Genomic DNA, 27665 nt, shown 5'->3' with positions numbered 1-27665 from the left:
ACGAAATAGCTGTATTTAAAGTGCACAAACCAAACGCAAAATAAACCTGTTTATAACTGAATCATTGTCGAGCAGTTTTTATTTTAAACTGACGTTATTTGATTTATAATTCAATGATTCATTCAATGAAATTCAAAGACACCCTTCCTTAGCTTTTTATCTTAAACTGACGTTATTTGATTTATAATTCAGTAATTTATTCAATGAAATTCAAAGACACCCTTCCTCAGCTTTTTATCTTAAACTGACGTTATTTGATTTATAATTCAGTAATTTATTCAATGCAATTCAAAGACACCCTTCCTCAGTTCTTTTTAGATAAAAATGTTGTTTAACGTGAACGCTTTGAACTAGTCCATTGTTTTAATTTGCAATTCAGAGATTTTCCTTGCTTCTGTCCAACTCGCTACAAAATGACGAATAGCTTTTCAGTTTTTGTGTTATACATCCACCAAGAAAAATCAAAATGAATCAGTGCATGGTGGTTGAGGGGATTAAGAACAGGTAAGTGTCTTATTCACTGGTCCAAACAACAGGGAATGCGCCCGAATCCAAGAGCTTGTCTCCTTGTTTCAAGCCCTCGATTTCACTGCTTGGTGGTAGATTTACCCACGGCCTCTTTCCCTTTACAGCATCATTTCCAAGCCATCTTGTAGAGAATGACCGCCGCGGTGTCGAGAGGTTGTTACCATGTGCACCGTGAACTGTCTTCATGTGGAAAACAATGCAGTCCCCAGGCTGAAACGAAAAACAAATGCACGCATAGAGTAATCAAGCAATACGTTCTGCACGCATTATGTCCTTTAACTGTTCAGGTAATGAGCATGAAGAGCATGAACAAGCTAAACACCTCAAGAAACGTCTTGAATGCACGAATTATGGAAAATATATAAAAACTTCTCAAAACTGCTACTTGGTCGCCATGTCACGAACTGTTAAGACCTGACTACAACAAAACTGGTCAATACTGTTGACTGTCCTATAGGTCAACCTCCCATTTAGAAATTGGAGGAGTGTGTTCTTTTTATAGCAACATAAAACAACTGCCAGCAGAACAATCAACCATACATCAAGTCTCTCATATTTATAGGCAATACCCGGCGGTTTCAACGTTCTCTTTCCAAACAACGTGATCCACAACAAAGAGTTGAAAGAATGGGTCAAAAGGAATCGATTGAAGGCAATTTTTATGGACAAAGGTAAATTTTTGTTTCATCCTGAAGAGTTTCGCTACAAGAAAAAAAAAACTCGAGAAAAAATAGGCTCATGATCATAAATAGGACAAGATCTTATGACTCGATGGAAAGATAATTTGACCACCCGAAAATCGAGGAGTTAAAATGGCTGGGCGATTAGGCCGAGGGTTCCCAAACGGCAGGAGTTTTCCTAGGAAGTTCCCCTGGGGAAATATAGATTACTTCATAGAAAGTGCTTTGTACGGATTTATATTCACGAGTTGCAAAACTTTGGAAAACGAACGAGTGGGTTTTCCAAAGTTTTGCAACGAGTGAATAAAAAGGCCGTACAAAGCACTTTCTATGCTGTAATTTGTTTATTATATATATAACGAGAATTCAACCATTGAACACTTTACGCCGATTTTTCCAGTTTATAACCTTTAACATACAACAGTGCAGTTAACGGCGCGAGAAAACAAAGCTGCAAATACATATAGCTTTACAAGCGAATTCGCTATTTCAATAATATACATGTAAAAAAGAAAAATTACTGGCGACAAACTCTCCTAGACAAAAACTTTATTTAAATAAACACACGAGTTACATTTACGTTAAAAACTTCGTATCGCATCGAGGAAACTTTGCCACAAGCGCATAAACTACTGGCGAATCAACTGGCGAATTGTGAACAAATTGTAGTTCTGCAGTCGGTTAATTGAACATAATTACGACGTAAATCCAGATTAAAAATGCAATTTACTTATCCAAGACGATCCCATAAGTGCCTGAATATTCTTAGAAAGTCCGCAGATGTGTTGTAAGTTCCGATGAAAGTCTTGTCTTCGCTTTCACTTATCGACACTTCGCCTTCGCCTGTCTTCACTTCGCCTATGAAGAATGATTTTTATCACTGCTGTATTCTTTAGGTTTTGCTTAGCGCGTTTCTGTTGGCTGTTAAAACCATTTTTTTGAACTCTCGCACTGTGATTGGTTGAGTCGTACTACTCTAGATGCTGATTGGTTATATTTTTCACAAGTGAAGAAAGCTGTACGCGAAGCTGATTGGACGTATTGCTTTTTCACATGTGAAATATAGCAAATATAGAATTCTATTTGCAAGGTTTATTGCTTAAAATTCTCGCTATATATATACCTAGAAATTGTTGACACTAGGTTGCGCCCGGTGTTAATCAGTTTTTCTTTTCTGTTCTTTTTTTTTCTACGTTTGATTGGAAATTAATTTTCTGTTTGGGATGTTTATGAAGAAGATGCTCCCTGTTGTCTTGTGTTTTCTAATGGTTTCTGGACTATTCTTTATAAAGATGGAAAGAGGACATACGTTTTAGTTAAAGTCAAGTGAATAAACTAAACAACACGAAATTAAGAAAAAATTCGGAAAGATTTTTGATACGGTAAATTTAATTACAAGAACGCGACAGCAGCATCTTGACATCATTTTGTCATGTTTTGCTGTGGTGAGTGATCTCAGCTAGACTCAAGCTAGACTTTAGAAAAATTCCTTCGTCTTTATTAATATGACACGCCGGGACGAAGGTCGACCTATCGCGACTTGCGTCGATCGTTTTCGCGACTTCGTCGCTCACTGGGCCGCTTTGCGGGCTCGAACTCGCTTCACTGTGGCAAGTCTAGATCTCAGCGAGGATAAACTTTAGAAACAGCAAAACGTTTTAAAATTACCATTTGAGCCGGCCCAATTGTTTTCTATATATTTGGGCTGAGAGCCCAAGCATGAAGAATGACATGAGAATGATCAACCTTTAAAAGAAAAGGATGCGGAAAGAATTTCTCACCTCTATCAATGCAAACGCCTGCCGCGAGTTTTAAATAATCACAACGCATCTCGAGATCTCTTTTGAATTTCTTTTCTTGATGCCGCATACCATCTTGTAAATCACGTCCGGAGGTGGACTTTCTTATCGTAAATCGCGGTCAAATTTGTAGATATGTTCTTACGTGTTCCTACATAAATTTCGTCTTCGTCTTCATGAGAACGATAAACTTTTAAAAAGGAAAGGATACCAAAAGAATTTCTCACCTTTGTCAATGCAAACGCTGGACTTTCTAAAAGTCTTTCGCTTCTCGTTTCCGGTTTGGCATGCCGCGAGTCTTCAATAATTATCTCGAGATCTCTTTCGAATTTCTTTTCTTGATGCCGCATATCATCTTGTAAATCTCGTCCGGAGGTGGACTGATCAAGACTTTTCTCCATTCAAGTAGTTCGCGCTTGGTAAATCGCGGTATTGGACTAAGGCTTGCTTATCGTAAATCGCGGACAAATTTGAAGATACAAATTTCGTCTTCGGGGCTTTATGAAATGACGGCACCACTCTGAAGTAAAAATGTGGATTTTCTTACTTCTCTGCGAGTTAATTATCGCGAACTCTTTTCAATAATTGCATTGCTTTTGGCTTTTAGACATTGTGAAATGAAAAGGACTCGAAAAAAACCTCAAATTATCTTAACTCCAAGCAAGAAATCGTTGAAGCGAGTGCGCACGTGTTTTCGCTGATGGGTTGTCATCATCACCCAATCACCACGCAGAGATTCGTTCATCTTGCGTCATATTGACCAATCACCTTACAGGCATTTATCACACCTCCCGATACCCACTTGCGGGCTTTCTGTCGGCATTCTGCACAACCCCCGATACTATTTGCGCGCCTATTTTGTTCAAATCGAGATTTTTCCTGTATATACTATATATATACTGTATATACGCGCAGATTACAATGATGCCTCCTCGGGCTTTCGCCCATGGCCAGAAAGCGGGGGCAATAAAATGTAATATGATCAGGCTAATACGTATACCTCCATGTCCCAGGACAAGACTTGATACTGCTCATCTTCATCAAAATCTGGTGTTGGCAGACATTGTTTCGCTTTCTCCTCGTATCCTGATTTTATTTCATAGGAGGCGAATGGAGGACCGCCAAAATGGACCGGTTTGAAATACTGAGGCAACCTATGAGAACCTTTCACGAGACGAAGACAAGTGTACTTGGAGACTGGGTCTACCGGAAGCCACACAGAGCAAACCTGAGTTGATAAGGAATTTATTTTAGTTATCATAATCATAATCATCATCATTATCACCATATTAAAGGAACTGTGTCACGGATTTTAGCCAAATTAAGGCATGGGAATTGGGGACCAAATACGGTGAAATTTACAAATAACCACTTAAAACAGTAAAGGAACATTTCAATAACACAGCAAATACAAAAGAAGGTACGGATGGCCAAAAGTGAAGAAGATTGAAATGGATTATGAGCTTTTACTCTTTACGCTAATACTCTTCTTGCCATCGGGGCATCGCCTGCCATGGTACACGGTGAGTTGAACATTTTTTTTTTATATTTTGGTATAACGGCGGTGGGAGCCCTGGGTGAAAACCTATTTCGTGGGGAGGTCGGACGTATACACAAATAAACAGTAGCCTAAAAGTTGTCATTTTCCTGCATGATCGTGCCCTTCTATAAAGAAACAAAATTCTGACCACAGCACTTCTTAGGTCTGAGCTTCACGCTTCCCGTGCCGTTTCCTCCTAACATTACCCCTCCCTTAGTGCCTCTTAGTGCATTTTTTAACTATTTCTCCTTGTTCCCTTCACCTCGGGAATCCTGCCTTTGCCCCTCCCTCTCCAACCACCACTACCCCTCTATGTGTACTGAGAATCAAGAGCAATCTTATCATTATATACTGAACAAGAAATTGAAATTCTCTGTTAGCTGAGGAAGAGGTAGAAGAATTTGTGTCCTTGGCCAAAGCACTGCTGATCTTTCCTAAATAAAAATGTTGTTTAACACAAACGCGTTTAGCTGTCCAACCTGGTACAAAATGACGAAAAGCTAGCTTTTTAGTTTTTGTTTAAAACGTTGACTGAGAAAAAAAATTATAATGAATTTGTTTTGAGCGGAAGGACAAGAGGCTAAACTCCGATCGCACGAGCAATGCATGGTGGAAGAGGGGGAAAAGGGGGGGGGGGGAGGGTAAAAGAAAGAATTATGAAGGGAAGTGTCTTTTATTTAGTGGTCCAAACAACAGGGAATGCACCCGACTCCATCAGGTTGTCTCCTTGTATCAAGCCTTCCATTTCACCTCTTGGTGGCAGAGCATGCACCCAAGGCCTCTCTGCCTCGACAGCATCATTTCCAAGCCATCTTGTGGAGAATGCTCGCCGCGGTGTCGTGTTAGGACTCCACAATATAACCCGAAAGGAAGTTAATTTGACCACCTGAAAATCCAGAAGTTCAGATATGTCCAGGATTGAACCTTGCCGTCGTATTTATGTAGAATTTAGTCTTATTTTCCGATGTAAAAATTATGAATTCACAACAGAGAAAAAAAGAAATAGCTTGAGTTTCCTTGATGAAGTCTAGAAGAGGTTTCCAGGACTCCCGATAATGTAGATGTAGGTTCACACATGTGATGTAAGTAAGTAAGTTTATTAGTTGTTTCCAGTGGATGGTTTTTCGGCCAACTTTACAAATACGAAGACAAGAATATAATAATAACGTCTATTTTATATACGTAAAATGCTATGAAATAATCAATCGGTTCCTAATTCAAAAAGGATTCTAAAAACTGCATTTTTATTCTAGTTTTAAAACATGATGAGAGGCTCTCTATTCGCTGATGTACTTTTGTACGTAGGTTCACTTAGTTGTTAAAAGTGCATGAAGTTCACAGAACGAAATTTGTGTTACAATAGGCGCACGAGTCGGGGGGAGTGGGGTGGGAGTGGCGTGGGAGGGGGCTGCAGCACCCCCAGGGCCAAAAGTTTTCGGGCAAAATGCTTGGAATTCGGGCAACAAGCCCAAACAAAAAATTGAAATAAGCCGAAAATCTCAACATTACTTCCAAAACCAATTAAATCAACGAAAACTAAAGTTTAGCCAGGCCTTAAGGCCTGGCTAAACTAAGAAACGTCGCGGATGCAAATGTTTCCTAGTTTAGCCACTCGGGCAGCAAAACATTTTCCTTGCTTCCCGCTAATTTAGCCACCTAGGAAACATGATAAGGAGCAATGTTTCCGCAACAGTGTTTTCTAGTTTAATTTTTAAATACTTTAATTTTTGCTGAGTTAGAGTGGAAAAATAAAATAACTACCCTTTTCTTCAGCAAGCAGGTAAGTTAAGACAACTATTTCGATGGACGTTTTGCGTTCGTTTTATATGCCTCTTTATTCGGCTATCAACCCATTTCATTTTTTTTTCGGGCAACTGAGGTCCCTGCCCCGCCCCTCCGCCCCCCTAGATCCCCGGTTATGGGAGTCGACTGAAAAATACCGTTCCCTTCGACGCATGAACATTCTGGAAATTCAATACGGAATATTTGGTTGAATGGATTGCCCCCTGGCGAACGAGATAGGATGAACGGAATTCACGGAATTTTAGTTCCCCCATGCATATGCAGTCCCTTCTCGCAGATCGGGAGCCTGCTCGCAGACTAAAATTGTTGCAGAAGGAGGACTGAACAACAGATTTAACAAATTCTAGAAGAGACAGGGTAATTTGCTTTTATTTCTTGGTAACTTTATGTGCTAATTCAGCTGATACATTTATGTTGAAACTCAAGTTAATTATTTATTTCTTTAAGGATCATGGCCACGCCGCGTACGTCGGAGAAGCACAGAGCCTTTATTAATGGACCCATTGGAACAAAAGGAGTAACAGCGCTTGCAGGGATCGGTGATACTTACGGGAAAAGGCTGGAAGCACAAGGAATTAACAAGGCGTATGTTGTGCTGGGTCACTTCCTCGTCCTCGAGAAAGATAAAGTTAAGTTCAAGAATTGGATAAATGAAAAGTGTGGTGCGACTGAAAGGTACAGCGAGAATTGTTATAACTGTCTCAAGGAATGGTGCGATCATTATGTGTAATCACAATAACCGAACAATATTTGAAATTGAGTGTTAATTGTATTCTGTAGTACCTTCTTAAAACAAGCATTAGACCACTTACATCATAAAGAATAGACTATAATACTGTGTTCACGTTTTAAGCTTCAACTTAGCTTCCTGCCCGATTTCCTGTTGTGTTGACTTTGTTGTCACTTGGATCACATTTTCCATCCAGTAATTAAACTGTAAAATGACAACGCTGTTAGGCTTACAGTGTAGATATCCGATAGATATATCAAAGTCAAAATAAAGTTAACTGTGTAGTCTCTTATTCTGTACCTTGAGCAACTATAAAATGGTGCATTAATTGTAACCAAATCAAAGGACCCCGAAATTAGGGTAGTGGCTTCCATCATGGTAACAGTGGAGCACTAGCCTTCGCCCGCTCCCCACACGGGTGCATGAGCGGAGGCGTAGCCTGCAATACAGGTGTATTTTAGCGAGCGAACGCACTTTGATCGGGCGGCGAATCTTCTCGCGCGCGCCAACGGAAAACGCCTGCACTGCAGGCTTGCGGAGGCCCATTAAGATGCCCTGTTAAGGGAAAAACTCCGACAGGCGACACGGTTCTGAAACGGCGAAGTTAAGGAGCTGAAAGTGGCAAAAAAAATCTTAGATGACGACGAACAACGTACAAGACTGCTGCAGTGAAATTACGACAGCGACAAAGATAAAAGCAAAGAACAAAGAGGACAGCGACATTTACGTTTTTTTAACTAGACATGACTGATTGGTATTATTATGCTTAAAAAAGCGAGGGAAATCAGACAAATCAGATGGGGACAAGTAAAGTAGGTTTCTGTACTAAAAAGTTAGAGTAAGAAGTTTCGCAACGAAATCGCAGTCAAGTTTTCGTATTATTTTCATCAAATGTTCTAGAATATTCTTTTTCTATTTATGAATTAATGTTACGCTTCAGCGTAATGCTCCAGTGTTTTGAAATAGCAAAACTTGAAACAAACCCAATCGCCCAAGGGGTTCTTCAGTCCATTGATCAAACCAATAGGAAGCTAAACTGGGTGCTTAAGGTTGACGTTATTTCGAACGGTTAATCAAAGCAATTTTAATTGCTTTTAAAATATTTTCAAGTGTTTTCACACAGCAGGGGTTTTTACACAGAGGTTTTAATTTATAGTAGGATCGCCTAATGAATAGCAACAATTGTTTTTCGTTTATTCACGCGAAAGTAAGTTTTGAAAATTGTCCTAGCTAGATATACGTCGGGCCATCAAGTTATTTTCGCGAGCCCAAGAGAGGCCCGCAACCCTAATCTTGACAGTGACCAGCGGATTGCGTATTACGCGTGCGCGCCACGTTCATAAAGGCTATCTGCAAACCGGAAGTTGAAAATTTTGTTCTTCCACTAAGAACGATCGGAACGCAAAAAATGTGTCAATCACGATAGTTTGTCGTAACACCGGAAGAGAAAAATCTCTTCTCCAAGAACGATAAGAATGCGAAAAATGAGTCAATCTCTCAACAGTTTGCCACATAAGATCTACGCTTCTGTCACATGGAAGATTGCAAACATTACAATTTGTAGACGTTGTTTTATAGGTGTTGCTTTTGAGAAATTATATCACAGATAAAACAACGGCAAAGCGAATGATTCCAGCAACTGTTATTCTCGAGGAATTCGTTATATATAACACTGATAACATAGCGAGTTTATCAACCGAGGAAAATCACATCTCAATTCACACCACGTGCTCGACTACACTTCACAATCAACTGTCAATCAAAAAACAACTCTGACTTGTTCGCGGCCGGTTCGCGGCAATTTTGCGTGACGCGTTGCTCGGAATAATTGTCTTTAATTTTGTCCAGTGATTTTTCATTAATCGCGCCACGTTAACAAAAGGCAAGCACAACATAGCGAGTTTACCGACTGAGAAAAAACACATCCCAGTTCACACCGGGTGCTCGATTACACTTCACAAAACTGTGTAATCAAAAACATAGATTGGTTCGCTGCAATAGGAAATGATAAAACTTGCATTCCTTGACCTTCCTTGCGTGACGCGTTACTCGGAATACCATTGTCTTTTGTCCATTTTATCATTTATTTATCGACACTGCTATCTAACATTACGCACTCTTGTACCAGTACCTTTCAGTTCTAAGTGCGTCAAGGCCCGCACTTTCTAACCTGTGGTTACCACTAGTTAAATAACGTAAACGCGGCCATTTAAAAATAGCTGCGCGAGGGCGTTTAAGAAAAACAGAACGAAATAGCTGTATTTAAAGTGCACAAACCAAACGCAAAATAAACCTGTTTATAACTGAATCATTGTCGAGCAGTTTTTATTTTAAACTGACGTTATTTGATTTATAATTCAATGATTCATTCAATGAAATTCAAAGACACCCTTCCTTAGCTTTTTATCTTAAACTGACGTTATTTGATTTATAATTCAGTAATTTATTCAATGAAATTCAAAGACACCCTTCCTCAGCTTTTTATCTTAAACTGACGTTATTTGATTTATAATTCAGTAATTTATTCAATGCAATTCAAAGACACCCTTCCTCAGTTCTTTTTAGATAAAAATGTTGTTTAACGTGAACGCTTTGAACTAGTCCATTGTTTTAATTTGCAATTCAGAGATTTTCCTTGCTTCTGTCCAACTCGCTACAAAATGACGAATAGCTTTTCAGTTTTTGTGTTATACATCCACCAAGAAAAATCAAAATGAATCAGTGCATGGTGGTTGAGGGGATTAAGAACAGGTAAGTGTCTTATTCACTGGTCCAAACAACAGGGAATGCGCCCGAATCCAAGAGCTTGTCTCCTTGTTTCAAGCCCTCGATTTCACTGCTTGGTGGTAGATTTACCCACGGCCTCTTTCCCTTTACAGCATCATTTCCAAGCCATCTTGTAGAGAATGACCGCCGCGGTGTCGAGAGGTTGTTACCATGTGCACCGTGAACTGTCTTCATGTGGAAAACAATGCAGTCCCCAGGCTGAAACGAAAAACAAATGCACGCATAGAGTAATCAAGCAATACGTTCTGCACGCATTATGTCCTTTAACTGTTCAGGTAATGAGCATGAAGAGCATGAACAAGCTAAACACCTCAAGAAACGTCTTGAATGCACGAATTATGGAAAATATATAAAAACTTCTCAAAACTGCTACTTGGTCGCCATGTCACGAACTGTTAAGACCTGACTACAACAAAACTGGTCAATACTGTTGACTGTCCTATAGGTCAACCTCCCATTTAGAAATTGGAGGAGTGTGTTCTTTTTATAGCAACATAAAACAACTGCCAGCAGAACAATCAACCATACATCAAGTCTCTCATATTTATAGGCAATACCCGGCGGTTTCAACGTTCTCTTTCCAAACAACGTGATCCACAACAAAGAGTTGAAAGAATGGGTCAAAAGGAATCGATTGAAGGCAATTTTTATGGACAAAGGTAAATTTTTGTTTCATCCTGAAGAGTTTCGCTACAAGAAAAAAAAACTCGAGAAAAAATAGGCTCATGATCATAAATAGGACAAGATCTTATGACTCGATGGAAAGATAATTTGACCACCCGAAAATCGAGGAGTTAAAATGGCTGGGCGATTAGGCCGAGGGTTCCCAAACGGCAGGAGTTTTCCTAGGAAGTTCCCCTGGGGAAATATAGATTACTTCATAGAAAGTGCTTTGTACGGATTTATATTCACGAGTTGCAAAACTTTGGAAAACGAACGAGTGGGTTTTCCAAAGTTTTGCAACGAGTGAATAAAAAGGCCGTACAAAGCACTTTCTATGCTGTAATTTGTTTATTATATATATAACGAGAATTCAACCATTGAACACTTTACGCCGATTTTTCCAGTTTATAACCTTTAACATACAACAGTGCAGTTAACGGCGCGAGAAAACAAAGCTGCAAATACATATAGCTTTACAAGCGAATTCGCTATTTCAATAATATACATGTAAAAAAGAAAAATTACTGGCGACAAACTCTCCTAGACAAAAACTTTATTTAAATAAACACACGAGTTACATTTACGTTAAAAACTTCGTATCGCATCGAGGAAACTTTGCCACAAGCGCATAAACTACTGGCGAATCAACTGGCGAATTGTGAACAAATTGTAGTTCTGCAGTCGGTTAATTGAACATAATTACGACGTAAATCCAGATTAAAAATGCAATTTACTTATCCAAGACGATCCCATAAGTGCCTGAATATTCTTAGAAAGTCCGCAGATGTGTTGTAAGTTCCGATGAAAGTCTTGTCTTCGCTTTCACTTATCGACACTTCGCCTTCGCCTGTCTTCACTTCGCCTATGAAGAATGATTTTTATCACTGCTGTATTCTTTAGGTTTTGCTTAGCGCGTTTCTGTTGGCTGTTAAAACCATTTTTTTGAACTCTCGCACTGTGATTGGTTGAGTCGTACTACTCTAGATGCTGATTGGTTATATTTTTCACAAGTGAAGAAAGCTGTACGCGAAGCTGATTGGACGTATTGCTTTTTCACATGTGAAATATAGCAAATATAGAATTCTATTTGCAAGGTTTATTGCTTAAAATTCTCGCTATATATATACCTAGAAATTGTTGACACTAGGTTGCGCCCGGTGTTAATCAGTTTTTCTTTTCTGTTCTTTTTTTTTCTACGTTTGATTGGAAATTAATTTTCTGTTTGGGATGTTTATGAAGAAGATGCTCCCTGTTGTCTTGTGTTTTCTAATGGTTTCTGGACTATTCTTTATAAAGATGGAAAGAGGACATACGTTTTAGTTAAAGTCAAGTGAATAAACTAAACAACACGAAATTAAGAAAAAATTCGGAAAGATTTTTGATACGGTAAATTTAATTACAAGAACGCGACAGCAGCATCTTGACATCATTTTGTCATGTTTTGCTGTGGTGAGTGATCTCAGCTAGACTCAAGCTAGACTTTAGAAAAATTCCTTCGTCTTTATTAATATGACACGCCGGGACGAAGGTCGACCTATCGCGACTTGCGTCGATCGTTTTCGCGACTTCGTCGCTCACTGGGCCGCTTTGCGGGCTCGAACTCGCTTCACTGTGGCAAGTCTAGATCTCAGCGAGGATAAACTTTAGAAACAGCAAAACGTTTTAAAATTACCATTTGAGCCGGCCCAATTGTTTTCTATATATTTGGGCTGAGAGCCCAAGCATGAAGAATGACATGAGAATGATCAACCTTTAAAAGAAAAGGATGCGGAAAGAATTTCTCACCTCTGTCAATGCAAACGCCTGCCGCGAGTTTTAAATAATCACAACGCATCTCGAGATCTCTTTTGAATTTCTTTTCTTGATGCCGCATACCATCTTGTAAATCACGTCCGGAGGTGGACTTTCTTATCGTAAATCGCGGTCAAATTTGTAGATATGTTCTTACGTGTTCCTACATAAATTTCGTCTTCGTCTTCATGAGAACGATAAACTTTTAAAAAGGAAAGGATACCAAAAGAATTTCTCACCTTTGTCAATGCAAACGCTGGACTTTCTAAAAGTCTTTCGCTTCTCGTTTCCGGTTTGGCATGCCGCGAGTCTTCAATAATTATCTCGAGATCTCTTTCGAATTTCTTTTCTTGATGCCGCATATCATCTTGTAAATCTCGTCCGGAGGTGGACTGATCAAGACTTTTCTCCATTCAAGTAGTTCGCGCTTGGTAAATCGCGGTATTGGACTAAGGCTTGCTTATCGTAAATCGCGGACAAATTTGAAGATACAAATTTCGTCTTCGGGGCTTTATGAAATGACGGCACCACTCTGAAGTAAAAATGTGGATTTTCTTACTTCTCTGCGAGTTAATTATCGCGAACTCTTTTCAATAATTGCATTGCTTTTGGCTTTTAGACATTGTGAAATGAAAAGGACTCGAAAAAAACCTCAAATTATCTTAACTCCAAGCAAGAAATCGTTGAAGCGAGTGCGCACGTGTTTTCGCTGATGGGTTGTCATCATCACCCAATCACCACGCAGAGATTCGTTCATCTTGCGTCATATTGACCAATCACCTTACAGGCATTTATCACACCTCCCGATACCCACTTGCGGGCTTTCTGTCGGCATTCTGCACAACCCCCGATACTATTTGCGCGCCTATTTTGTTCAAATCGAGATTTTTCCTGTATATACTATATATATACTGTATATACGCGCAGATTACAATGATGCCTCCTCGGGCTTTCGCCCATGGCCAGAAAGCGGGGGCAATAAAATGTAATATGATCAGGCTAATACGTATACCTCCATGTCCCAGGACAAGACTTGATACTGCTCATCTTCATCAAAATCTGGTGTTGGCAGACATTGTTTCGCTTTCTCCTCGTATCCTGATTTTATTTCATAGGAGGCGAATGGAGGACCGCCAAAATGGACCGGTTTGAAATACTGAGGCAACCTATGAGAACCTTTCACGAGACGAAGACAAGTGTACTTGGAGACTGGGTCTACCGGAAGCCACACAGAGCAAACCTGAGTTGATAAGGAATTTATTTTAGTTATCATAATCATAATCATCATCATTATCATCATATTAAAGGAACTGTGTCACGGATTTTAGCCAAATTAAGGCATGGGAATTGGGGACCAAATACGGTGAAATTTACAAATAACCACTTAAAACAGTAAAGGAACATTTCAATAACACAGCAAATACAAAAGAAGGTACGGATGGCCAAAAGTGAAGAAGATTGAAATGGATTATGAGCTTTTACTCTTTACGCTAATACTCTTCTTGCCATCGGGGCATCGCCTGCCATGGTACACGGTGAGTTGAACATTTTTTTTTTTATATTTTGGTATAACGGCGGTGGGAGCCCTGGGTGAAAACCTATTTCGTGGGGAGGTCGGACGTATACACAAATAAACAGTAGCCTAAAAGTTGTCATTTTCCTGCATGATCGTGCCCTTCTATAAAGAAACAAAATTCTGACCACAGCACTTCTTAGGTCTGAGCTTCACGCTTCCCGTGCCGTTTCCTCCTAACATTACCCCTCCCTTAGTGCCTCTTAGTGCATTTTTTAACTATTTCTCCTTGTTCCCTTCACCTCGGGAATCCTGCCTTTGCCCCTCCCTCTCCAACCACCACTACCCCTCTATGTGTACTGAGAATCAAGAGCAATCTTATCATTATATACTGAACAAGAAATTGAAATTCTCTGTTAGCTGAGGAAGAGGTAGAAGAATTTGTGTCCTTGGCCAAAGCACTGCTGATCAACATTGGAACTCTCTCCACCCCTTGGATCAAGTCCATGCACAAGGCTGCAGCCAAAGCTAACGAACTGGGGAAGGTCTGGGTGCTGGACCCAGTTGGAGCAGGTGCCACAAGCTTGCGAACAAAGACAGCAACAGATCTGGTTCTTTCTCATAAACCCACAGTGATAAGAGGCAATGCCTCTGAAATCATGGCTCTGGCCAAGAACATTTGTGCAGGATTGGACGCTCAAACATCTGGTATGGGAAATAAAATTAATTAGTTTTTTTTTACTTGTTTACCTAATATTTTAAAGCAGCTTGTAAGATGATTTTTAAATCATCAATGGGGTGGGAGAGGAGGTAAGAAGAGTAGGAAACCCAGGAAAAAGTGGTTTGTAAGACTATTGGAGCTGAGTTGGATGAGGAAACAGCGGATTTCTGATATGGTGGGAAGCAGGAGAAAAGGCAATTTTTTACAATTTATAATTATGTTACTGAGTTAAGGCTTGCCAGTTCGGTGCAAGGGGTATGGGAGTTAGGCGGAAGGAGCAGCAGAAGCAGAAACTTCCAAGTTCCACCCCTGTCCACGTATAGCCAGTGGTATTGCTCTTGTAACATTCAATGACCCACTGCCAAGGTTACTTAAAAAGATAGGTGACGGAGGGGTACACTGAATTTTTTTTTGGTTGGTGGGGTGGGGTGGTGATGAAATATCACATTTTAATTTTCACTTTTATGTAAATACATTATTGGTGCAGTACTTGCACATCTTTGTTACTGTTTTCCTTCAGTAACCCTCCCCCCTCCAGGGGGTCTGTCACAGGAAACCATTACCTGTCATACTGCACCGACGTCTGAGTAGCACGTTATTAATTTCATGTATTTATCTTTAAATCATGACCTGCTTCCACAGATGAAGCTCAAAAAGGAGTGGACAGTTCTCAGAGTTCTGACAATGCTCTTGTACCTGCTAAAGCCCTTGCCTCAGAGTGCCATTGTGTTGTCGTGGTTACAGGAGAACACGACTTTGTGACAGATGGTTCAAGAGTGATCAAAGTGTCAAATGGTCATCCAATTCTTAAAATGATAACTGCCGCTGGATGCGCACTGACGGCAGTAATGGCAGCATTTGTTTCTTTAGGAGATCCAACAGATGTCGATCACGTGATGAAGAGTTGCGCTTGTGCATTAAGTGTCTTTGGAATTGCAGCAGAATTGGCAGTTAAAAGTCCAGCCTTTCATGGCCCTGGAAGTGCTAGAATGCACATGCTAGATGCATATAGTAACATCACTATAGAAACCTTGTGGCAAATGACCAAATTTTCTTAGGTCAACAATTACCGTAATGATTCGATTAAGCGCCCTCCTTCCAATAAGCGCCCCCTTCCGAATAAACGCCCCCCTTCGAATGGGTTTTGGTTAATAAGCGCCCCTATTCCAATAAGCGCCCCCATTCTAATAAGTGCCCCATTCTTTTACGCGCCCCTATTCTTAAAAGCGCTCCTATTGTGGATAACTGACCATACTGAAGTCGTCGACGTCGTAAAGTTAAACTCATGAACATTTACCGTACCGTACATGTATATATTTACTGCTGACATGAACAATTCTTGTAAAAGTTACTGAACTTTCAACAATTTGTTACTGTTACAGTTTATGTTATTGCTAGTTATTTTAAAATATATTAAAGTTTTGTTTTGAACATTTGGTTGTTCCGCAAAAAATTAAATAAGCGCCCTGTCCCGTATAAGCGCCCTGTCTCTAATAAGCGCCCTCCCTTAAGGTGCCAAAAGTAAATAAGCGCCCCGGGCGCTAAATCGAATCATTACGGTAACACAAAGAAATGAGTTTAAAACTAAACTAAAGACAGTAAGGCCTTGTCAAAGGTAACTTTGCATGATGGATAGCTTTTTTAACACTTAAAAGACGGTAAAAGTGTTTTTTGACTGTTTGTTAATACCACTTTTGGATTAGCTTGCTCTGATCAAGTCTGTTACTAATGAAGCACCAAAAATATATAGCCTGCATGGCACACGTTCGAAGTGGTGAGAGAGGGGGGAGCGCAAACCGTGAAAGGGGGGTAATTATAGAGTAAAATTTAATCTGAAGATGAAAGTCTTGAGCTGAACAGTAAATAATAATTTTGTAATTGTGTGTGTCATCTTGGCTTTTGGTTCCTTAGAATGCAGATGTCTAGATATTTTAAATAAACCATGTACCTGCTTCATTGTATCCAATTTTAATTTTCAACAAAACACTATTTTAAAGAGAACTTGATGTAAGTAAACTCTTACAAACCCACTTATTATTATTTTAACTAGCCTGTGACTTAAATATACCAACCATAAGCAAGTAGAGGTAAGAGAGTTTATTGCCGTTTTCAGCGATATACAAACTCTGAAATTCGAAATCCAACTGACGATTGTGTTTTTGGCTGCTGTAAATCATAATTATGGCGACAGACAACAAACCATGAAAAACAGGAACAAACAAAATGGATTGAAATCTACCAATCACAGCTGACGGACATGACCTTTTGACCCGGTTGAGGTGAACGTCTGTTTCCTAAGAGGTCCACTAAGATGATTGACAACAGCAAAAAGCGACTTAGCGTAAGCCATTGGTTGAAGATTGAATTTCAAAGGTTCGCATATCACTGAAAACTGCAATAAGGGCAAGCTATTGAAATAAAGGTATCAGGTCTGAGTGTCCTATTGCTGCCCAATTGTTGGAGAAAACTGCAACAACATATTAAGTTGTTGAAAAGGCATATCCCCTTGATATAATTATTACACCTAAAAGCCGGGGTGGGGAAGGGCTGTCTTACCCCAAATTCTCTTCACTGTGCACTAGTGAAATCAAAACTCACTTGTTAAAAGGTGCCTCTAGTGTAGGCCTCTAGTGAGAGAAACTTCCAAAATACAAGAAAAATATATTTAGTCTATACAAGAAGTTGATGAAATTAATTTACAATTCTCATTTTCAAAATAAAATGGATCTCCCAGAGCTTGGGCTAGCCGCAAATAAAGCTGAATTTTATTGCTTGCTATCTTGGCAGTTGGCTGTATTTGCAGCCTAGCATGGTCACTTACTGTATTTGTCCAAGATTAAATCTTAATGTGTGGCAAACAGTTGAGTTTCTAGCCTGATTCTTAGAAGGTGTAGGTCGCTAAGTTGTTGCCACGCACTCTCTCCAATCCCTTTGCACAAGTGTCCTGGACCACCTGAGAATCAGGCTACAGAGTTTCACGCTGAAAGCTAATCAAAGGCATAGATATTATTTGAAACAAAGCAATAAAACTACTGTACATGAAGGGCTACATACATTACAATTATAATGGATGGCTATGAAACAAGAAATAATATTATTAAATAAGAATTTAAATTTACATCTTAAATTTGCAAATTTGACAGTATTGCACTATAAAGTCACTAAAATAAACTTAAATTTGAACAGTTTATATAAGCCCCTTCACATTAATTTTGGCCCTGTAAACTCATAAAATAACTACATACAATTACTGTACTACTTTGAGAAATGGCAAAAATGAAAAGGGCATCATGATTTTTAGTAGATGTGTACATAATTTAGGATAAGAGGCATGAATGAGCAAGTTCCATTTAACTTGAAAGTAGCCAACTTAAGGCGAAGTGGCCATGTCAACCATAACTGGTTTTCTTCTTCTTCCAGTAGTTCTTGGTTGAGTGGCAGCTGGTTTTCTGGCTGCAGTTGTTCTTTTTCCAGTAGCTACTGCTTTTGCTGGGCTCGCTCTTGGTTTCTTTTTAGGTGACAGACTTTCTTGTTGTTCTTCTGATTTCCGCTTCTGTGATTCATGAGAGAGAAAAATGACATGTTTACTTTTTGTTATTTAAGGAAAATAACGTGCATGTGTTGTGGTTTAAATTTATCTTTGGTTTAAAGTTTTCAAACCGGTTTGATTTTGTAAAATTTTGCATTGTCTCATTTTCGTTATCATAATATGCAGGGTTCAAAATAGCAGCCGGCTGTCGGCGATAGCCGACAGTTTCACACCACCTGCCGGCGAAGTTTCACCGAAGAAATTTTGATCGGCTATAAAACTAGTAGAAAGAATAGAAAATGGTTTGAAGAATCAGCCAACTGAAAGCAAAGATTTTAAAGAAAGTTAAAACGTTTAAAGCTTTTTTAAAAACGTTTTAAAATGAGTAAAAAGAATAGAAAATGGTTTGGAGAATTGAAGCGTGCCGAGGTTGAAATCAGGAGAATCCTCGCTCACCGGGAACGACTCTCTCACGCGTTTGTTTGTTCAAGCGTGAAACATGCAAGTTTGTATGAAATATACCTTGCATAAATTACCACTTTATGTTTCTACATGTGTTAGGCCATCCCAATAAAATGTTTCGTTTCCCATCGCCTCGTCTCTTGTGATGGTGGGTCGGTCGGTCGGGCAAAAAAAAAAAAAGAAAAAAGATGGAACGCTTGAAGGAAGAAAGCCTCGGGTTACGAATGCGAAAAGGTGGCTATTTCGTTCGTTATTTGCGTTATTCTTTCTTTAATCAAAATTAAAGGCAAGGACATCACATAATGTCAATTGTTGTTGATAAAAAAAAGATCGTGTGCTTGTAAATTAAAGTACTTGCTTCTTTGACTAGTGAATCTCCAATTTTTTTTTTTTTTACTTTTTGAAAAAAAATGGGTCGGTCGGGCGATGGGAAACGAAACATTTTATTGGGATGGCCTTAACAAGATGTTTTTGCACAAAAAATTGTTTAGTGCCGGTTGTTATGCATTTTCACACGTTCAAACTAAAGTCAGTTTTGTTTTTGATAACACGGATTTCCGTGTTTGTGAGTGAAGAAGCGCGACAGTTTGTCTAGACAAAGTTGCATATTTCACGCTTAAATAAACACATAAAGAAAAGCTGTTTACGATAATTTGTGTGGAAGTGAGCGATCGCAGCGAAACACGTTAATTAAAATGAAAAGATTTTGACACATAAATTATTTTAGCAGTTCAAAGCATGCGATATGTGCGAAATCTTGTTTTAGTCAGTTTATAATCTCAAGGTTTCTCACGGAATAAAGTAAAATTTCATTCAGGAAGATATTGGTCACGTGCTAGGCAACGAGTTTTTTGCCCCCGCAGGGTTTTGGCCCAGAGGCCAAAACCCGAGGAGGCATCATTGAAGTCCCCGCGTGTATATATATAAGGGATTAAAAAATAGAAGATATATGAAGAAATATACAAGAAATGTATGGTAGTATGCGAGGCGATCCCGATTTGAAGAAACTAGGCGCGCACGGTGGTCTCGGTTAATTTTGCGGCAAGCACGCAAGGTGTTTTGGGTGTTTTCGCCGCCATACTGCGAGCAACAAGCTGAAGATTTGCGACTCAAACGTCTCATAGCCTGCGTTGCAGCGAATTAAACCCCGAGGTTTTGTGAGACGTCCGGCTGCAACGCAGGCTAACGTCTCAAAGTTAGATAAGTTCGCTGAATTGAAAGACTCGTTTGTAAACCGCGATCGGTCAAACACAAATCACAACAGACCGAAAGACTTAGTCACAATCAAAACAGACTACCCAGCTACAATTCACAACTGAGATTTGCCATTTCTCGACGAAACACAATCCAGAGATTATATTCAATTGTAAAAAAGATTTTGCAAAAGGGATTGAGTACTGAGACGCGCGAGACGTTTTCGTCAAAAGAGGTGAGGAAATTTTGCCGCATCTTTGACAGGTCAGTCTCGATCAGTTGTCGAGACGAAGACTGTGGTTTCCGCTTCCATGCCAAGAAAATTTAATGAAAACAGTTAGCTCCAGTTGTTCGATAGTTGTTACAATCATTTTTTTCTTAGAAACGAATACGAGGACTTGACTATTTCCACCGAGAAAAAGTTACTACTCAAATCGATACCGCTAGACACTAATCGCATTGTTTCCTTTTGTTAACTTTTCACTAATAAGCATTCATTGTAAGATGTCTCACGGCTATAAAAGCACTAGAGTAAACATCCAAGAAAATTTCATATATTCACGCCAAAGACGGACGGTTAATAAAAAGTTTCCATGCAGCCGCAAAAAAAAGACGACATTTGCAAAATCAAATTCAAAGCAGGACTAGCCAAAAGCGGGGGCAATGTTAGTGAGAACTACTCCTAGTCTTAATTAGTGTAGCGCGGAAAGTGAGAAAACGTGACTATTGGGGGTATGTGCTCATTTATTATTGACAGCCGGTAAAATGTGAGCCTTGAAAATAAAAAGCCGACAAATTTAGGCCAGATGCTGAGATTTTATTTTGAACCCTGCATAATCTGAAACAAAGGGAAATAAAAGTCAAACTGGTTTGAAAAATTTTAAACCAAAAATTAATTTTTAAACCACAACACGTCTTACATGAAGACATGTGCATCTCCTGAAACTTGCACTGAACAAGGAAAATTTTTTTGTGGAAATTATAAACTGTGATCCTGTATCTGAAAGTTGTCATGACTTCCTGCTATCCAGACTTTCAAAACATTTCAAAACTTTACATTTCGTTGTTTAGACTTACCCTTGCAGTTGGTCTTTGTCTTGCGGCATTGTCCCTGGTCTCTTTTTCATCTGAGCTGTGACCATTACACAACTCAGCAGCTGCAGCTGATGACGAAGGTGAACTCACTTTTCCTGTCGTGAACTTAATATTCTTTCCATCATCTGTACCACCTCTCTTTTTCAGACCATCTCTGAACAGTTTACGAATGAGTTCATAGTCGGGTTCTTGTTGGTATTTCAGGGTGTTAATGTATTCCAGATACTTTTGAATTTCAACTGCAGGGAAAGACAGAGTATTTCTTTGTTTGCATGCATCAATATCTGAGAAAAGATGCTTTAAACAGGGCCATTGAAGTTGCTAGAAGAAAGCAGTCAGGGGCACTTTAAAATCAGTCATGTGAGACATACAAATGCCTGTGGACTGGTTTGCGCAACTGATGCAATCTATGATTTAATCCTTAACATGTTTCCTTTTGCTTTACAAATATTTTAGTTTTGTTGATAGTAATCTGATTGACACTTTGACCACAAAGGGGGGGGGGGGAAGGCTAGCCTGCAATAGGTAATAGGTAAGAATCAAAGTGGACTTAAAAGCCTTGGCACTATAAATCACTTTAAAATTATAGTACAAGTAGAAACTGAAGCTAAGTACTGGAGAGTTAACGCACAATAAAAGAAAACATAAAACATGGATACATGGCCTCTATAAAAATGTAAAAAAAAAAACATTCTCTTACCAGGGTGATTTCCATCAAAACAGTCCCTCATTAGTTTTGGTATGTCCTTCATGTACCTTCCAAAAACAAACATAATTATATATCATACATAGCATTGTCATCATGTAGACAAAAATATTAAACAATGCCATGTGCAGAACTTCTAGAATTTTTTATTTTTAACTTTCCGATGAACAGGAATATTTCCAATGCTCAATACCTGATTTTCCAGAAAAAATTGCATAACAGTTAAACAAAGTCTGTTTAAAATATATTCAATAGGTTTACCTTATCTTTTCATTCTTCACATACTCCTTATCCTCAAGATTGTTTTCCCAAGGAAGTCTGTCACACAACCACTGTAGCATCACATAACCCAAAATCTCCAAGTCACTACGCCGAGAGGTTACTATCCAAAACTCATAAGGATCAGTAACATGAACAAGGCTAGCATAGAATAATAAACTACCGGTACTCATTATGTAACATGATTTACTGAGGGTGGCCATGCACTCGAGCTTTTAGAAGGTCGTGCTGTAGACTTGCTCTAAGTCGGTCATTTATAAATCAGGCTGAGGACAAAGGGGATTTGTGTGTTAATTGGTGAGGTAAAAAAGCTTATTAGCACATCACAGGCATCAGCTGCAGGAGATCATCTTGTCCTTTTGCAGTTTTACCAGCCAAGAGACATGGAGACAATAATAATTTGTTAATCTACAGGTCTCTGTCAATCACTGGCTATAAAGCCTAAAAAATTGCCTCTGCTGCATCACATGTATAAGCTATTTGTTTGTATCACATGTATAGTTTTTCCCTTAAAAACTTCTTCAAACTCACTAAGCCTACAAGGAGGTGAACACTTTTGTCCAAGCCTAAGGACATTACTTGGCATTATCCTTACCTAAGTGTTCAATAGACTGTGTTCTTGGAGTGCATAGAGAGTTTTAAAAACATACGTACGTTTCGGGGAAATCCCTTCATCAGTGTGAATATGATGTCTAAAAGCAACGCTCAAGCGTTTAAAACTCTCTATGCACTCCAAGAACACAGTCTATCGAACACTTATTGAACTATTGAATGCTATGCAGCAAAACTCTTTTTTGTGACATTATCCTTACCTACGCCATTGTGTGCATCTCTGCTGGTAAATTCTATTGTACCGTCATGTTTTCTCTTTGGATCCTCTTTGTATTCTTTGTGATTCCCTTCAGGATTAAACCGATATACCAGGCCATAGTCCAACAGATATACCTACCAGAAATCAATGAAGAGTATCCATATTTAAGCCTTATGAAAAAGGTGTTTTACTTTATTATCTCACTTTCAAGTTGGCTCTCGGAAGAAACCCATAAACTTATAACTCGATTTCAAAGTCAGTGTCATGTATAAGATATAAGCTTATACAAGGGTCACACTTACTTGACCTGATTTAGATTTGGAGAATCCCATCATAAGATTGGAACCTTTGATGTCACCATGAGTGTACTCATGACAGTGAAGGTACTCCAGAGCATCAACCTAACAACAAAACAAACCAGTTTTAAACACAGACCAAAGACATGTTTCCATGTATACAACTGGTTAACCATAGCTTTTGAAAGCAAATGTCATTGTATAATATAGTGCACTCTATCTATACGTAAGGAGCAACAGGCCTTTACTACAAGTAAATCACTAAAAGCTTCAAACTCTTTTTTGCTGGCAGAAATATCACTAGAAAATGAACACGCTGCATAATTTTGAAGTTACACAGGGCAGAAAAGCTGCTGGGCTTACTATGAGCCTGCTTGTCATCACTATTGTTTACTTTTTAACTACAACCCTGACTGTAGAGCTAAGTACTTACAACTCTAAGGCCAAGCATGAACACTGTTGTTATATCAAATTTACGGCCACTGTCAAGGAAGAGCTCATCCACATCCTTCCCAAAGCGCTCCATGACTAAGAACCGCAGCTTTGTGGAGCCGTGCTCAAATGATCCAGACCCCAGGAACATGGGAACACCAAGATGTTTTAGACGACGTGATTTACACCAACTGTTTACTAGTGAGATAAAACATACAGGCTTATTATTACAGAATCCAGTGTCGAGTTCAATTCTAAATACTGAATCTTAACCATTTACAAGGCTAAAAATGACTTTAAAATAAAAAAAACCCAAATGTTTCAACTTATTGTGGCTTAATCCGGCGACCATGGAATGTTTTAGCTTCACTTCTCGCCTATCAATAACCATTAGACCATATTTTACATCTTGCTGTCACATAAAAAGGGTTGGATAGAGGAGTTCCAAGGTTCTAAAATTTTATCTAAGGGGTCAACCCCTTGGGATGGCTGCTGATACCCACATCATTTTTGGGCAAGGGGTAGGTTTATTTTCAGGCTATAGGCCAAAGATCTTGATGTATAAAATTTTAACTGCAAGTAAAATCATTAGTTGTTGACCTACTTAAATCTGGTTTTGCCACACGCTGGTAAAATGCAAGTTCTGTGAACAAAGGGCCATTAGTGTGAGGTTCCTGAAACAAAACAAAAACAAACAAGAAATGTAACAACTTTTATTTCCACCTGAGAGTGCAGATAGAAACACGTTGTAAATGAATCAATTTGCATCAACTGATCAATACAATTGCAATGTACAGTACATGTATACTATTTGGTAAATTAAACTAACTAATAATAATTTTAGCATCAAGATGGTCTTGGAAAGATCTCCAAAAAAAGCATAAGTCATAAGATTGTACATAAAGGTTAAGACATTTTAAACCTTTTTTTCTTTTTTGAATGTTACCTTCCTTGTTTGTTGATATTTCATAAATCATTCTTGTAATGTTATTTGTTTTAAAAAAAATGATGTTAGTACAAAAATTATTTGACATAATTATTGGTCTCTCATACAACAATGTAATTTTGGCCATCATAGCCTACATGTACATGAAGTTCTTACCACTTTGATAACATGTTCAGCATTTTCACGAACAGGCGATCCACTATCTGGAGAAGCTGTTTAAGTTAAAACAGAATAAGATTACAGTGCTCACAATATTAAAGATACTAAGGATAAAAATACCAATGAATTAATTTGTGAAATACATTTTAAACACCAATAATCTTTCCCCATATTTTTATAGCAAAAATAAGTCAAATACCTATTGGCTATATTTACACTTTCCCACCTCTCCCAAAAACTTTGAAAGCATACCCTGCTAACCCAACCTTACGGGCACCAATCCCCACTGCACCAGAAATATTCATATATATTTTGACATGGTTTGAGTACATGATATATAAATTACTATAGCACAGAATTATCAAAAAAATTCAGCAACCTTAACCTGCATGAAACTTTAACTGGAGGACAGTGGATATAAGGTAGGGTCGTAGGGACCTAGGGGACCTGGATACCCCTCCCCACCTAACTTTTTCAAGGCAAGAAAAGATCCATCTTCAAATTCCCCCCTTCCCAAATCCCCCATCCCCCCATCCCCCCCCCCCCCCCCACACACACACACACACCTTTGAGAAACCTAGCTAGCTTTAAATAGGATTAGCCACAGTAATAAAACAAAACACAGCTAGTAACTACTTCAACTGCTGTTGGATTACAACTCACCTAAATAGAGAGCTCCAAAACCGCCCCAGCCTATCAATCTTCCGAGGCGCCACTTCTTCTTGGTCAGATCTGTCAAGACGATTCCTTCGGGAAGTTCAACCATTCCTTTAGGCTTCCGCGGTTTCTTAGTCGCCGCAGGCGCCTTCGAAGAGGCTGCCTTTCTTTTCCCTGGCTTAGGCTTTCCAGAGCTCATGTTGTTTATACGCTTACTCAAAATTACAATCTATAAAATAAACTTGTCGGAAAGTGAAAGCTTCCCTCAGAAATTTGAACAGTTGGAAAACATTGCAGGAGTGGTCACAAAGCCTTTCAATTTCCCGCCATATTCATACTCCATATATGGCCAAGTTGGCCTTATTTGGAAGATCAGGCAAAAGAGATCGTTTGAGAGTTTGAGGACCTGAACTTTCAGTTGCAAATCGTTGCAGAGCGAACAAGAAATTTGACAAATTCTCGAGAAGACAGTCTTATCGGCGAGAGCTAAGGTAATTTGCTATTTTTCTTGGTATATTGTTGTGAGCAAGGGAAAATTTAGGTCTTCTTTATGATCACATTATCGCCTAAGTACAGTTCAAAGTTGTACAAAATATTCAAGCTTTAGTATACAAGCTTATGGCAAGGAAGCTCGATCTAATTTAATAATTCATTTTCTTTAGGATCATGAGTTCCACGTCGCAGAAACACAGAAACTTTGTGAGTGAACCTATGGGAGAAAAACCAGTAACAGAGCTCGCAGGGATCGGTCCTGTTCTAGGGGGAAAGCTGGAAGAAAAAGGCTTCGACAAGGCGTATGTTGTACTGGGTCAGTTCCTTGTCCTCAAGAAAGATGAAGAAATGTTCACAGATTGGTTAAAAGATGCGTGTAATGCGAACAAAAAGCAGAGCGGGGATTGTTATAACTGTCTCAAGGAATGGTGCGATGCTTTCTTGTGATCACAATAACTGAACAATGTTTGAAATTGAGTTTTAATGTAGCAGCTTTCTCAATTAAGACCACTGACTTATATCATAAAGAATAGACTCTATAAAATTGTGTTCACGTTTATAGTTAAGCTTAAACTTAGCTTCCTGCCTGTTTCCTGTCAAGTTGCCTTGACGTTGTCACTTGGATCACATTTTCCATCCAGTGATTAAACTTGTAAAATGGCCTTGTTGTCAGGCTTACAGTGTAGATATACCAAATTAAAAGTGTAGTTATTTTGTAATCTTTGTTATTCTGTACACTTAAGCAACCAGTTATAAAATCAAAGGGTACTGAAACTAGGTTACATCACCGTTAGTGGCTCCATCAGGGTAATTAGCAGAGCTTTCGCATGTCTTTGGCCTGCATGAGCAGAGCCCCATATCAAAGCAATTTGGTAAATCCATCAAGCTGAAAAATTTTTGTTGTTATGTGATCGTACATCTGTACAAGAAGAGAAATGAGAGCAAGAAAGGGTCCGAGAAGAATGGAGTGGCATAAATTCTGAGATGAATTATTGGATGAGATATATTATTTCTGGAGCTCCACTTTCAGGCTTGGCAAAATCTGTAGGTTATATAGTGTTACCATTACAAGCTAAACATAAACAGGCTAACTAAAGTGTTCTTCTGGCTTACTGGTTAGCCTGGTGAATAGCACTCCTACAGTAGAAATAGTGTGTCCCTTTTCTTGACTTTTTACTTGAGTAGCCCTTATGCTTGTTTGAATCAGCTGTCCAGTGCGATGATCAGCTCAAGGTACTTTGAAAGGCGACAAGCTTACAACAAGGCAAGCTTGCGACAAGCTTACAACAGGCCTACGACATGACTTAACTGTAACATGTCTGACGTAAGGATGTGGTAGGTTGATTTACACGTTGCAATTCGTGTCGCATGCAATAATCATAGGCAAAATCGTACTATTCAATTGTCTGCTTTGCCCCTTAAAACCTAATTGGCCTATAATAATATAGGCCACTATAGGCAGGGATGTAGCAAAGAGCCAGCTACCAGCCAATTTCATAAGCTAAAAGAGAGCTTGTCACCTGCTAGAATTTCAGTAGAAAACAAAGACTTGGGGTAACAGTGGAGGAACACAGGCCAGAAAAGCTGATTGAGCTTGTTAATGAGCCTGCTTTAAGTTTATTCAAAGCTACATCCCTGTATAGGGAGTGCCCCTAAGCCTTAATCCTCCAAAGTAATGTAAATCTGTGCAAAATCTAGCCTGTGCACAGGTTCATTGGTGGAGAATAGGCTGAAAAGAGCATGCTGGAAGTAGTAGATAAAATATGAGCAGGAGGTCTGTCTGGGCGTTTACAATGGCTCGCCATTGTAAAAGGCCATTCAGATTAATTCTACTTGTGAAATAAAAGCAATAAATTGAATGCAAAGTATTGTCATGTGATTTGGTAGAGATCTGTATCAAAAGTTAAATTGAATACTAATTAGCTGAGCAGAAGATCAGTATCAATAGTTAATTCTATTGTTTGATTTGTATTGGGGTTTACAGTTGTGTACATGTGATCTGAACACTGTGCTGGGATTGGTTTGCAACAATGAATTTTACAATCAAAGATA

The 27665-nt window shown here is 39.0% G+C and overlaps 5 protein-coding genes and 1 long non-coding RNA gene across 6 annotated transcripts in view; 3 read left to right on the top strand and 3 right to left on the bottom strand.

Annotated features, from left to right (window-relative positions):
* LOC144636106 (uncharacterized) overlaps positions 1-27665 on the top strand; it is a 156519-nt gene that overhangs the window by 64018 nt on the left and 64836 nt on the right. The gene's annotated exons all lie outside the window — the stretch shown is intronic.
* On the bottom strand, positions 493-4295 carry LOC144635560 (uncharacterized). Its single transcript, XM_078494655.1, has 2 exons — positions 4008-4295; positions 493-738 (listed from the first exon to the last, which is right to left on the bottom strand). Exons 1-2 carry the CDS (start codon positions 4293-4295, stop codon positions 514-516), a joined length of 513 nt encoding a protein of 170 aa, XP_078350781.1. The 3' UTR covers positions 493-513.
* Positions 9820-13594, bottom strand: LOC144635559 (uncharacterized). Its single transcript, XM_078494654.1, has 2 exons — positions 13334-13594; positions 9820-10065 (listed from the first exon to the last, which is right to left on the bottom strand). The coding sequence occupies exons 1-2, from the start codon at positions 13592-13594 to the stop codon at positions 9841-9843; spliced, it is 486 nt and encodes a 161-aa protein (XP_078350780.1). The 3' UTR covers positions 9820-9840.
* LOC144634819 (uncharacterized) lies at positions 13817-15627 on the top strand. The gene is made up of 3 exons (XM_078493852.1): positions 13817-13856; positions 14255-14542; positions 15198-15627. Exons 1-3 carry the CDS (start codon positions 13847-13849, stop codon positions 15611-15613), a joined length of 714 nt encoding a protein of 237 aa, XP_078349978.1. The 5' UTR covers positions 13817-13846; the 3' UTR covers positions 15614-15627.
* On the bottom strand, positions 17694-25422 carry LOC144636039 (serine/threonine-protein kinase VRK1-like). Its single transcript, XM_078495180.1, has 10 exons — positions 25128-25422; positions 24462-24517; positions 23964-24033; positions 23361-23557; positions 22934-23032; positions 22633-22765; positions 21803-21923; positions 21536-21591; positions 20818-21074; positions 17694-18108 (listed from the first exon to the last, which is right to left on the bottom strand). The coding sequence occupies exons 1-10, from the start codon at positions 25318-25320 to the stop codon at positions 17926-17928; spliced, it is 1365 nt and encodes a 454-aa protein (XP_078351306.1). The 5' UTR covers positions 25321-25422; the 3' UTR covers positions 17694-17925.
* Positions 25508-26332, top strand: LOC144636092 (barrier-to-autointegration factor B-like). The gene is made up of 2 exons (XM_078495235.1): positions 25508-25612; positions 25784-26332. The coding sequence occupies exon 2, from the start codon at positions 25788-25790 to the stop codon at positions 26058-26060; it is 273 nt and encodes a 90-aa protein (XP_078351361.1). The 5' UTR covers positions 25508-25612; positions 25784-25787; the 3' UTR covers positions 26061-26332.

The sequence above is a fragment of the Oculina patagonica genome, chromosome 13, assembly GCF_052425735.1.
Source record: "Oculina patagonica isolate OP01 chromosome 13, crgOcupat, whole genome shotgun sequence".
NCBI classification, from domain to species: domain Eukaryota; kingdom Metazoa; phylum Cnidaria; class Anthozoa; order Scleractinia; family Oculinidae; genus Oculina; species Oculina patagonica.
This window is presented reverse-complemented; position numbering and strand designations above follow the sequence as displayed.